Genomic DNA, 12,244 nt, shown 5'->3' with positions numbered 1-12,244 from the left:
TGTACATGCTTTCTTGCATGGCCCTTTTTGAATGTTCTATATTGTTATACTAAAATAAAGGGGATTTTTATTTTTTTTTACCTTATTCATCTTTTAGCAAAACGTGACTAGGCCATTATTTTAAGGTGAAGATATATTAAATTCAGGGACAATAAAGTTTGTGGAGGGTAAAATAAGGGCTTAACATTTTGACTTTTTCACTATTCTGTTACATTAAATCAATAAACTTCATATTTAAACAGATTTATTGGGATGATATGACATAGTAAATGTGAGATATAAGGATGATTTTCAATTTTTTAACACATGAGGATCTAAAAATTGATGTGTAGATTGGCATTTAGCTTTTCTGCAAATACCTTCTGCTGAAATTACAGCTGCAAGTCTTTTCAGGTATGTCTCCACCAGCTTTGTACATCTTGAAACCGAATTTTATGCCGATTTTTATTATGATATATAGTTCAGCTAGCTTGCATAGAGAGTATCTGTGAACATCAAGTTTCAGGTTTTGGAGCAGATTTTTAATGAATCCAGGTCTGGACTTTGAGTATCCATCTGAAACATTTAGTTTTGGCGCTAGCTTAATGTTCAGTTTCACCTCCAACACAAACTCAAGTCTGTTGTATCTTCTGACAGATTTCTTCCAGGATTGACTTGTCTTTGGATTCAATCCGTTAATTTTAGATCAATTCTGAAGAAAAAGGATTCCCACAGCATCATAGCCACCATAATGTTCTATTAAATATAATTTTCCTTCCACTTCACCATTATGTACAGCACTGTGACAGTCTAACTTATAAAAGCTTTATAAGATACAATTGTGATCTTTTTGGACAAATCGCTTGATTTACTTTCTTTCTATCTTTTACAGAGATTTGAGAATTAAGATTTTAATTTTTAACCCGAACATACATTTTCATGCTTTTTAAACTTTATAGAAGCTGATTTGTAACTTTTTGGGAGAGGGGAAAGATGAAGATTAGGATGGTTTGGTGAGAGGAAGGGAGAAATATACATACTGCATGGGTACTGCGGCTGATGTCATTTCCTAAACACCATAATTGGACATCAATGCCAACATCCAGCTGTGCAGAATGTGTTAAATGAAAACACATAAACGCAACACTCGGTCCGGGGGAGAGAGGAGGTCGGTGCCTCACTGATCCACTTCAACCTTAATTGCTCGGACCTCGCAGTCTCTCTCTCTGCCTCTCGCTTTCACTCTCTCACAGACACACCTGAGATGAGCTCCCTCTGAGAATCAGCTGCCCCGGTTGGTTCCGATGCGGCCCCTCCTTCATCGGACTGGACCGACATATTAAATGGGTTAAGTCTGTCACCGGGAGCCGCGGGAGATCCCTTCCCTTCAATCCGCCGCTTGGACGATCTGAGCTCCGGGCTCTCTCCTCTGATTCAACAGTGCAGGCTGAATTTTAATCGTGATTGTGTTTGTAGAAGAAGGAGGACCAGCAGCAGCAGCAGCAGCAGAAGGAGCAGCAGCAGAAGGAGCAGCAGCAGCGCATCTCAGACACACAGACCCGTGGGCGGCTGCGGGTGCGTCCGTCTGGGCAACAACCCCACATCTTCAAGACATGGCGAGGAGAAGTGGGCTTTAAAAGGAAACTAGATTCCGATTAATTCATGTTGGTCGCCAGCGTGTTCACCTAACCAGTTGATATTTTCCTGAACAAGTGTCTGAAAAAAAAAAAAAAGAAAAGTGAGGGGGGCACATGACACACCGGTGGATTCCCGGAGCCAGGTCCAGCACCGAGACTGAATGAGTCCATCTTCGGCTGTTGGACGGACTCCTCCAGCGGACAGGACGGATGCAATCGGACTAAACACACCTCGGCAGCTCAAATCAGCATCAGCCCCTCGGCCACCGGCGCACTAGCGGAACGGGAGGGGACTCTGACACCGGGGGACCAGCTTCTTTGGCAGGTATGGCTGCGCTGGTCACCTCTGAGTGAGGGTGCTGAAGGTGCTGAAGGTGCTGAAGGTGCTGAAGGTGCTGAAGGTGACTACCCACAGGTCGCTCCTCCTGATGCCCGCAGAGCCGAGCTGGTGGCTACACCTGTTGTGGATGCGTGAAGCGTGCGTGTTATCACTTGCATCTGCACCTTATGCTCGTCTTAATGGCTGACAAACACGATGCGTGTGTCTATATGTCCCACTGTTTCAGCGTGTTTCTGGCCATCTCTGCACGGGCGCAGGTGTGCGCGGCGCGCGTCAGTACGCGCTGCGTGGGTTTTGATCGATGTGATTAGGTGATTATAGGTCCATCACGAGCCATAAGTGTAATTACAGTGTAATTGTCTCTGCGCGCAGCGGGGTGTGAAGCTCTCCATCATATATCATGCTTGGTGGCTTCATCAGCGGCTCTGATGTTCAGCTTGCAGCAGCTCGGCTCTGATAAATGGAGACTGACTGCAGTCCAAACCTCAACAACACTCACTGTCAACTCCACAGTCTCTGTCACATCCTGGTCACATCTGTCACCTGCCCTGCTCACACTCATCAATGCCACGCAGGAGACAGTCCTGAGGACAACTAGTGGACATTTGTCCACCAGGAAACCGAGTTTGTTGGTGCAAGCCAAGCTTTTTCTTTTCTTTTTTTTATGCGTGGGTGGGTGAGAGAAGGAGGGGTTGTTAGTTTATACACACACACACACCCATATTTGACATGTAGCAGCAGATTGAAGCTTCAAGCTGGGAGGCACCAGCCGTGTTCCCCTTTTCTAGACGCCTCAGACCATGATGTCTGGTCCTTTTTTCTCTCCATCTGGTGAAATCTGTCATTGTCATTTCAGACCACCTGAGAGAAGGTCAGTGATTCACCTTTATCCAGCGCTGCTGCTTCAGCTGATCACCAAGTTTGGTTGCAACAGAGTGAATTGTACTGTTCCACATGGTTTGATTTGAGGTCCAATAGATTTTCAGTAATTACCTGTTTTGTTTCGATAACATTATCACTCAACGTCACAGGCTAAAAACATCTATTTTCATTTCATTTGTTGCAGCACATTGATGGTTCTATCTGCGTTTCCCTTCTTGGTCGGATCTTCTTGATCCACAGAAGGCCTAAATCAAAACTGATCAACTGGTTTGATTGTTTTTCTGTCAGTCAGCATTCAGAGTTCACTATGTTCCGCCCGGCTTAATTTTAGGTCCAATGCTGTTTAGGCTTTATAAGTAGAAACAACCTTAATTTCAATATCTAAGCAAACACAAAACATTACAACATGAACTAACAAGCCCTTTAACTCTGCACTGATCAGGCGTAACATTATGACCACCTGCCTAAGGAGTTTTGCATCTCAAATACCCCTCACCCATGAAGTCTTGCCCCGTATTAACCCTTTCCACGTGACGTCACTCTCTCCGAACCCCCGCCCACTTCGCCATGACGGACGTCAAAACAACCTACGCACACCTGGTAGCCTAGAATCGCTTTTATTTAGTTGATTTCGCAGTAAAAATGGCCACAGGGTTCTGCACCAACAGACAAGGGTGAAAACCAAACTTGTCAGTTTATTGTATAACTTTTAATGAGGAAAGATGCAGCAGCTGTCAATCATAATGGCTGGCAGCCATTACAAGGTAAGAAGATTAACGTTCATACACTTTTTAGGTAAGTATAATTAGAAACATATCAAATGTTGTATTATGGAGAAGGTACGCGTCTAACCACTGGTAACCATGGAAACAGTGCCCCAACATGACGTAGCCTAGCATGTACGGAAAAAACTGGTTAGCATCTCGTCTTCTGCACGTTTTTAAGACTTGAAGGGGAAACGCTGCTCATGACACGGTGACAGAAATCATGTGGGGTGAATTCAGGAAAAGTCGGTGATTTGGTCAACACGTCAGGAGGGAATAAGTACGGGTCGGTTTCTAAGCTGGCTTAGAAACCGACCCGTACATACCGCCGTCTGTGAGGCCCAACCAGGTGTGTTACGTTCAAAGACAAATTAGCTTGACTCGAACAAGACGAAGCCACGAATAAACTGACAAAAACAACTTAGGAAAACAACTTCAGTTCAATACTCCGGATCCTCTCTTCCGACGTCCATAATGGCGCTTCGAAGGATTTAGTGACGTAGTTGCAAAGGGTCAACATGCCAACAATTTTCTGTAAACTGAAGCAGATTATAAACTGGTTCATATTCAGCAGAGTCACAGTTGGATAGAGGGGATTTGAAAAAAAACAAATTTCTCTCGACTGTTGAGAGAGATTTACTGATCCAGACTGGAAACATCCCACGAAAAGTGAAATTTTAGAGTCGCTCCAAACCAGTCATTAGATCTGTCACAACAATCAGTAAATCAATTAATCGCAGGATAAATTAAATCAAACTCAATAATTTCCAACTCATAATTTCCATGATTTATCTTTTTTTCCCCTTTCTGCCAAAAACTGGATAAAGTCTTTAGTCTGGTGCTTCAGTCTAGCCTTTTGTTTGAAGGACAGTTTTATTTACAGAGACTTTATAATTAATTTTTTATTTGTTGTTTCTGTTGTTTTCTTTATTTATTTGGGATATTTAAAATATCTTTGAGTTCCATGTTAAATGTTCATCAGAATTTAAAGTTAATTAATCTTTGAGAATGTGTTCTTACATTATTATTTTTGCCAATAGCATTATATTACTCAAAAATGCTCCCAAAACAACAATATTATTGTTTATCACAATAACCTCTGGAACAATTTATTGCCTACCAAAATTTGTTACCGTGGTGGGCCGACTTCTAATTTAGCCAATGTCAATATTGTCCTTATGTGTACTCCTAATTTCCTGCTAAATTGGCAAGTAATATGAAATTTTACAACCCAAAAAATATTTGGGATGACCTTTTGTCTGTGAGAATGTTAACAAGAAATGAAGTTAACACCTCACACATTTTAAAGTCCCTTCATTGGCTACATGTTTCATTCAGGGAGAATTTTAAGACCCTTTCCCCAAACTAAAGCAGAAATAGTTTTATTAGGCACACCAGGTCTTCTGGTTGAATGTTTTAATTATGCCAAAAGATCAGAACTAAAATCTTTTAAAGAGCTCCCAGAAGGCCTGAAGGTGACTGAATGTTTCATTTTTTAGAAAATAAACTGCTGATACATTCAAAATTTTTAGCCATCCTTTAAAATCTAAACTTTTAGCATTTTCTTTTAGTATTTCCATATTGACTGATTGTCTTGTCCGAAATGATGAACTGTTGCAGCAGCTTATTTCCGGCGTTGGATTGATCTGAGTGACCCAGGCTGAAGTTGCAGCAAGGCGACTGCAGCTCCTCTCCTGAGGAAATGGCTTTAGAAAGCAGCTTGATGGGTTTGAGAAAGACAGCTGAGATCACAGCTGTGCTGTGACTGCCTGGATATGCCCAAGGTGACATCAGCATGGCACACTGACAATGTGTTGTTGTGCAGAAGGGGGAAACCAAGGACACTGGAAATAATTTGATTTCCATTTATCATTTTATTATTGGTTTAAATTCTGTAAATCCAATAAAAAAGCACTTTTATTGTAGGTGGTTTGTTGATGTTGCACATGTCCTCCTTTGATCCATAAATTGACACTCCCTCATTTGTTTGGCTTTGTGGTCTGTGGCAAATGATAAATAACAGCATCGGTGCTTCAACTTATGTTTCATTGTTTTCGTCTCTTTGCTAGAGCTCTTATTGGCAAAGACATGCAGAGCAACATACTGCTGTTGATTTAAATATTACAGGATTCAATGTAAACCTGCTTTAAACCTTCAATGTAGGAAAAGCACAATGTAGTGCATAATTGGGATGCAGCAGAAAAATAATTAATGTTTTCCAACATTTTTGTAAAACTAAAATCTGAACTCTTTTCAAGCTACTTCTAAAAGTCTTTGGAGTTTGTTTCTACCAGCTTCAGATCTAGAGACTGATGCAAAATTGCTCAGTCAGACAAGATGAAGGACATTTGTGAGCAACATGTTTTTAAGCCACAAATTCTGGCTTTACTATTCTAACATGAACATGTTTTAATCTAAACCAACCTGCAGTTTCAGGGAAAAATGGCTCTTTCACCTCTACTGAGGATCTTAAAAGATTTGATCCGAAGTGATACAGAAGTAGAGAATATGTCTCCTTCCGCCACCATGTTTCCCAGTAGGAAGGAAGCATTCAGAGCAATGTGCAGTGTTGTTTGGCAGTTTCCAGATAGGCTAAAATATTTAATTTTGATTTCAACTAAGAGGCGCACTTTTTCATTCTTGGATTTTGACAAGTATTTTCTTCTTTCCACTCTTCCATAAGCCTGATTTAAACATTTCCACAACTTTATTCCTGATCTTTCTCAAGAGTTTCTTCATATCTAAAAATTAGATGCTTATTTATGTATGTATGGGACATATTGGATGAGAGAACTGGGGGTAGGATTTATTAGTCTTTGTCTACTTTGTCTTTGTCTTTGTCTTTTCAAACTGGACATGGATTTTTTGTTGTTTAGGTTTGATTATTATTATGATTTTTTTTTTTTGGTTTCTTAATTATTTAGATATTTTTCATCTGAGTCAGTTGCTCTGGTTTTTATTTTTGAATATCAGATGAAAAAGGGGCTTCATACAAATGCATGTTATAATTTTATGGTCTTTTTGTTTTTTATTCCGTTTAATCCCAGTAGCATATTAAAGTTTGTGGTTGTGTGAGGAAAGGTTTAACAGGTATTTTTACTTTTGCAAGGTTTTGCATATTGAATGCATGTTGAGCTCAAATGCAGGTCCGGTTTGATTCCTCTATGTTATCCTATTAGTGCTGTCTGGCTGTGATGGCCTGTGGATCTGCAGCTGAAAGAAATCACAGTTCTGACCCCTTTCTGCCATTCTGGTAATGCATTTGTCTCTCTGGGGAATAATATGAGGAATGTGGAAGGGAGAAAGGGCTCATTCTCCCCCTCAAAGCCTGTTCTCAGTCTTTTTTCCTTAATTTGAGCCTCTCCGTTGGGTGTAAATTTGTTCTCACTGCAGGCTGGAAGCTGGGCTCCCTGGCGTTCAGGTAACCCCACAGTTCGAACACCGTCAGCCAGCCCACTTTCATTCACTCTCTTCACCCCGCTCCCTCCATCCCATCCCACCTATCAACCCGCATACCGGTCTATCTTTACGCCACTCTTCTTCCTACACTCAGGCAATGGAGGCAATGGAGCTTATCAGATGGAGGCTTTCTGCTAAAGACTGTGTCTGTCAGCTCTGATGTCCATCTCTTTGACAACATTCAGTGATTTCACAAGTTGGTTTAAAAAAAATAATCAGAGAATAGAAAGACAGATAACAGGCATTGACAGATAAAGGATAAAGGATACAAATGGGACAGATTTTTGTGATTTTTGTGTGTGTGTGTGTGTGTGTGTGCTGGATTCTGCAGTGGCTGAGTGGGTGTTTTCTGTTCGGGGAACAATTATGAGAACAGATGGACGCTGAAATACCCAAATTACTTTTATGTCATATGTCTAATTAATTTGTCTATTAATTATAATTAATTTGTGCACACTGTTTAATTTAAGGTAGCTGAGTAATTTGGCAATTGCAGCATACTGATGGAAATAATCCACCAGTTTATGTTATTAATTTAGTGTCGAGAAATGGATTCACTACGGATGAAACATATGAAAACTCGTGCGTAAATTTGCAGTTTTCATGCATTTATTTAATTCTTCAGTAGTTATTTCTTAATGTACAGCAAAGTTGTGTTTTCAGATGAGAAAAGAATACATGCAAAATAATGAAAAAGCAATGCACATGGTGTGTTGTTAAATATTAATATTTTTGATTAAATGCTATTACTAAATTAGTTGCCAATTATTTCAATAATTGATTAATCCTGATTAATCCAATTAATTGTCTTTACCCCATAAGAGAGTGTCATTCTTCACAGCTATTACTTCAAAAATAACAAAAAAGTCCAGGTTATAGTTTGCAAAAACACTCAGAGACAAAAAGCTTTTAGTCTTTTGAATTATATGTGAAAATATTGAAGCAATATCTTAAGAAATCAGCCAATAAGTTGAAACTTCTTAAATATTTATGTCATTTTGAGAAAAGAAAATAAATTTGTGTCTCATCATTTCTGTATTATAGTAAACAGAAAGTCATGAGTAATATTAACTCAAAAGTGCAGGGTAAATAAAAAAAATCTGGTTTATTTATTTTTTACAGTAATTGTGTGCTGTGCAAACAGTCACTGTGACTCTTCCCATTGAATTGATGTGTCCAAAATAAAGGTTGGACACATTAATGCTTCTGCAATTAAAGTTATATTTTTATTGCAGCTTTTTGCACATCATTGCCACAGTTGTAAATGATTCACTTACACATCTATGGTTTGTTTTGGAGTCCTCAGGCTGGAAAAACATTTTACAACTGCAGGTCATTTACCTTTTAACATTTTGAATATGACAAATAAAAAAGACAAAGTTTTTCTTAGGTGAAATAAACATTGCACCCTCTATAACCTGCTAAAACAAAGACATGCAAAAAAAAAAAAAAAACACCCTAAAGGTCGCTCAGAAATCTTTGAACTGTTTCTTTTTATCTTGCAATGTAGTCGTTATGTTTGTTTACAGCCTTTTAGAAATTTTAGGAAGATTTTTACCATTTTTATTTTGGTTCTGATACCTAAATGTGCTTGAACAGTTCAGCCAAACATTATATGTCTGCAAGCACATTTACATAAACATTAAAAAGCAACTGTGGCATAATTTCCTGTTTTTCTAGTTATGTAATCGTTGGTTGGTAGTGACAAACAAAGGCAGAATAGCTGTTGGCATAGATGGTAAAAAAAATCTTACAGCTAAATTCTGCAAAACAACATAATGCAAAAATGCTGCACAACATAAAACTTAGTAGATACAGAAAGTTGGAAAGGTAGCAGAGCAATAAAAAAAGCAATGACTGTTTTAGAAAGCAGGCTGAAGTTACAAATTTAACCTAACACAATCTACTCAGAGCAAAGGTCTTACTTTAACTTCCACATTGTTTTATAATCGTTTGAGTATCTCATTTTATTTCAAAAACAAACATGTTGAATGAACATTTTGTAATCAAGACCTGACAGGGGTTTGAACAATTTTGGAGTCAAACGCTCTTCGTCATCTGGCTCAGACATGGAGAAAGTCGCTGCTGAAGCTAATTATGCCAAACTCAGGAGGACCGCTTGGAGAGGGCGGAAAGTCATTAAACTCGCTCCGCTGGCATCAGCAGATGTTTTGAAATGACAGGGAAGACAAAAAAAATAAAAGCTGCTTTTTAAATTAAAAACTTTATGCTCACAAAAAACCCTGCAGGAGTCACTTTAGTTTTCATTGAATTGAACAGATGATCTCTGTAACAAGTGCGACACACTGGCGACCTGTCCAGGGTGACCCCGCCTCTCGCCCGGAACGTTAGCTGGAGATAGACCAGCACCTCCTGACCCCACTAGGGACAAGGGTGTTAGAAAATGGATGGATCTTTGTAACAAGAGTGCTCACTCCATGCATTACCTGTGTTGCTTTTTAGGTCCATTTGAATTTTTTCTTTTAAAAATGCACATTTTTCAAGAAAATCTTCCAGCTATCATCATTGTATCATCATCCATGGATGTACTTCTTATTTTATGGGGTGACAAAATGTTTTTTTTCCAGATTTCAAGAATTTTAGGTGTTTTGGGCAATTTACATGCATTCACAAATCATTGGGCTACAGAGAAGTTTAGTTTTCTTAATTCATGCTATTTATGCTTTGAATTGGTGAATTAGTTTAAAATGCTGCTACTTTCCTGCTTCTCATCTGCAGTTTCCAGAGGAGGAACCCAGCAATTTTTTTTTACAAACCTTTTCCCCACCTTTTTAATGTCTTAAGGAAATCAAAATCACTTTGGAAAAACATCCTGACACAAAGGATCACAATTCATGAATAAAAGAGTAAATTTGACAAGTTAAGCTTAATTGAACTGCTTGTTATTTGAAGCAATTCAATTAAGTTGGTTAGGCTATTTCATTGTCTCTGTGCAATAATGGCTCTTTAGGCCCATTTGAAATTTTTCTTTTAAAAAATTTGCTTTTTTTTTTTTCAACAAAATTTTCCAACTGTCATTGTTGTGTCATCATCCATGAATTTCTTATTTTATGGGGTGACAAAATGTTTTTTCCAGATTACAATTTTTTTTAGATATTTTGGTCCATTTGTATGGGCTACAGAAAATTTTAGTTTTATTTAATGTTGTTTATGATCCTCATCTGCATTTCTGCTTCTCCAAGAGGAATCCAGCTGCCAGTACGTAAAATATCGAATTGAAAGCCTTAAGTATATTAGTGGATGTGTGTTTCCACCTTCCTGGCAGATGCTTTTGTCTTGAGAAGAGACGCATGTTGCTGTGGTGACCTGAGCGAGTTCAGTGTGCAGGTGAGGCATGTTTAGACGCAGCAGCAGATGGACTGAAGAGCAAATTTCCTCTGAGTTTACGAGCCGTGTACACATTAACACCACTTCTCACACACAGTAACACACACGGCACTGTCTGTCACTGTCTCATTGAGAGACTCAGCTTTCACACCTGCTGCCCTTTGCAGATCAGCAGAGCTGACAATCCCACTTTTTGTTTCACGCTCGCTGCAGGTTTGATTCTAAGATCTTCACCAAAATTCAGGTCAAAATCTTCTCTTGCAAGAACATAGAAGCGGCTGTTTTAGTTAGCGTAGATATGCCCACTTCCATCCCTGTCCTGGCTCCTTCGGGATTTCTTTCTACCCCGTACCTCGAAATCTAAACTTAGGATGAATGTGACATGAAGCGTATCACCAAAATGTCAGACTGTGACACGTGGAGCAGGACAGAGTTGACAAATCAAAGAAGAGCTGCTCTGATCATGCAGCAGCTGCTGCAGCTGTGGCGTACTGTCACCAGGCCTGAGGTCTCATGTCGAGGTGTCTGGTGGTGGGATTGTCCTGCGGGACGGGGAGTCTGCGGGTTTGACAGGGACAGTTAGAAGAAACAACAGCTGACGAGATTTTCTCCTCCGTTGAACAAGAAGCAGTACAAGGAGGAGAAAGGGAGCCGGAGAAATGTCTCTGAAAACTTACTCAATGTTTGACACTAAGCTGCGACCTTTACAATCTAAGGAGCCATTTTGCTCTGAGGACGGTCAAATAAAATTCACTAAGGCCGCAAATGTCACATGACTTTTTGAAAAAAGACCATTTTTAAATAGAATACCCAAAAATTGTACAAAGTAAAAAGTAGCTGTCCAAGAAATTACTCAAAATTAAAAAAGTCTCTGGTAAAAAGTCTACTCAAGTAACTGAGTACCTGAAGAAATGATCAATCATTTAATAATTACAAATTACATAATCAGATGGACCAAAATGTAAAGTTAAGTGAAAACTTTGGACAGAAATGACAATAATTCATATTGGTAACAAAAAATAACAAAATCGGGCAAAAGAAAATTTTTCCAAATCAGTTTCTTTCAATAAAAAATGTAGAAAAATAGATTTTTTTTGTAATTATCTTAATTTAAAAGTTGTATTTTAATCCTAATTTGTTTAATTTATTCTTGAATTGTGGTCAGGGGGCCTAAAGTCTAAGAAAGCACTACAATGCCTTCAAAATTATGAATTATTATTATTATAAATATTATACAGTATGGGGGAATTTTCCTGCCATAATTCGAGAGCACACATTTTCAGTCTGAAAGCAGGATTTCTAAACTTTTACTACTTGTGCTTACATTTCAGTTTGAAAGCTGGACTTCATGTCTTTCTTCTCAAAATTTGTAATGCTTGTACCCAAAACTTCTGCTCTCTTTCAAATATTCACTGTGCTATCTCAAACCGTCCTCCTGGCGCTCAAAACTAGTCTCTGCTCAGATCAAATCTCCGCCTGCAGACCTCTCTGTTCGCTTATGGCAGAAAAATTCCCCTACAATACAGTCACATGTAACATTTCTGAACAACAACGTGGATTTGCTTTGCAGGGAAAAGATGCCATTCCACCATGTGCGGGCAGGCCTGCTCTATCCGGACAACTACCTGAGCAGCTCCCTGACCGAGGGCAGCGAAGCCTTTCAGCTCACCAGCCTCTCCACTGAGGAGCTGGGAGGTGAGTGTGCCAACCCAGCAGCAGAGGAGGAGGAGGAGGAGGAATGTGTGGATGCAGAACAAAGTGTGAGGTACAGACAATTAATGGGTCGCTGGTGGAACAATGCAGTTACAATGCTCCAATTCTCTAGAGGTGAAGAT

At 39.3% G+C, this 12,244-nt stretch overlaps 1 protein-coding gene across 1 annotated transcript in view; it reads left to right on the top strand.

Annotated features, from left to right (window-relative positions):
* The first annotated feature begins 1,071 nt into the window (after positions 1-1,071).
* Positions 1,072-12,244, top strand: part of caln2 (calneuron 2) — a 40,034-nt gene continuing 28,861 nt past the window's right edge. The window contains exons 1-2 of the mRNA XM_032576978.1: positions 1,072-1,941; positions 11,980-12,104. Of these exons, the coding sequence (XP_032432869.1) occupies positions 11,987-12,104 (118 nt within the window). The 5' untranslated portion in view covers positions 1,072-1,941; positions 11,980-11,986. The remainder of the gene's footprint in view (positions 1,942-11,979; positions 12,105-12,244) is intronic.

This window comes from Xiphophorus hellerii, chromosome 11 (assembly GCF_003331165.1).
Source record: "Xiphophorus hellerii strain 12219 chromosome 11, Xiphophorus_hellerii-4.1, whole genome shotgun sequence".
Lineage (NCBI taxonomy): Eukaryota > Metazoa > Chordata > Actinopteri > Cyprinodontiformes > Poeciliidae > Xiphophorus > Xiphophorus hellerii.
The sequence above is the reverse complement of the archived record's forward strand: the minus strand, read 5'-3'. Positions and strand labels throughout refer to the sequence as shown.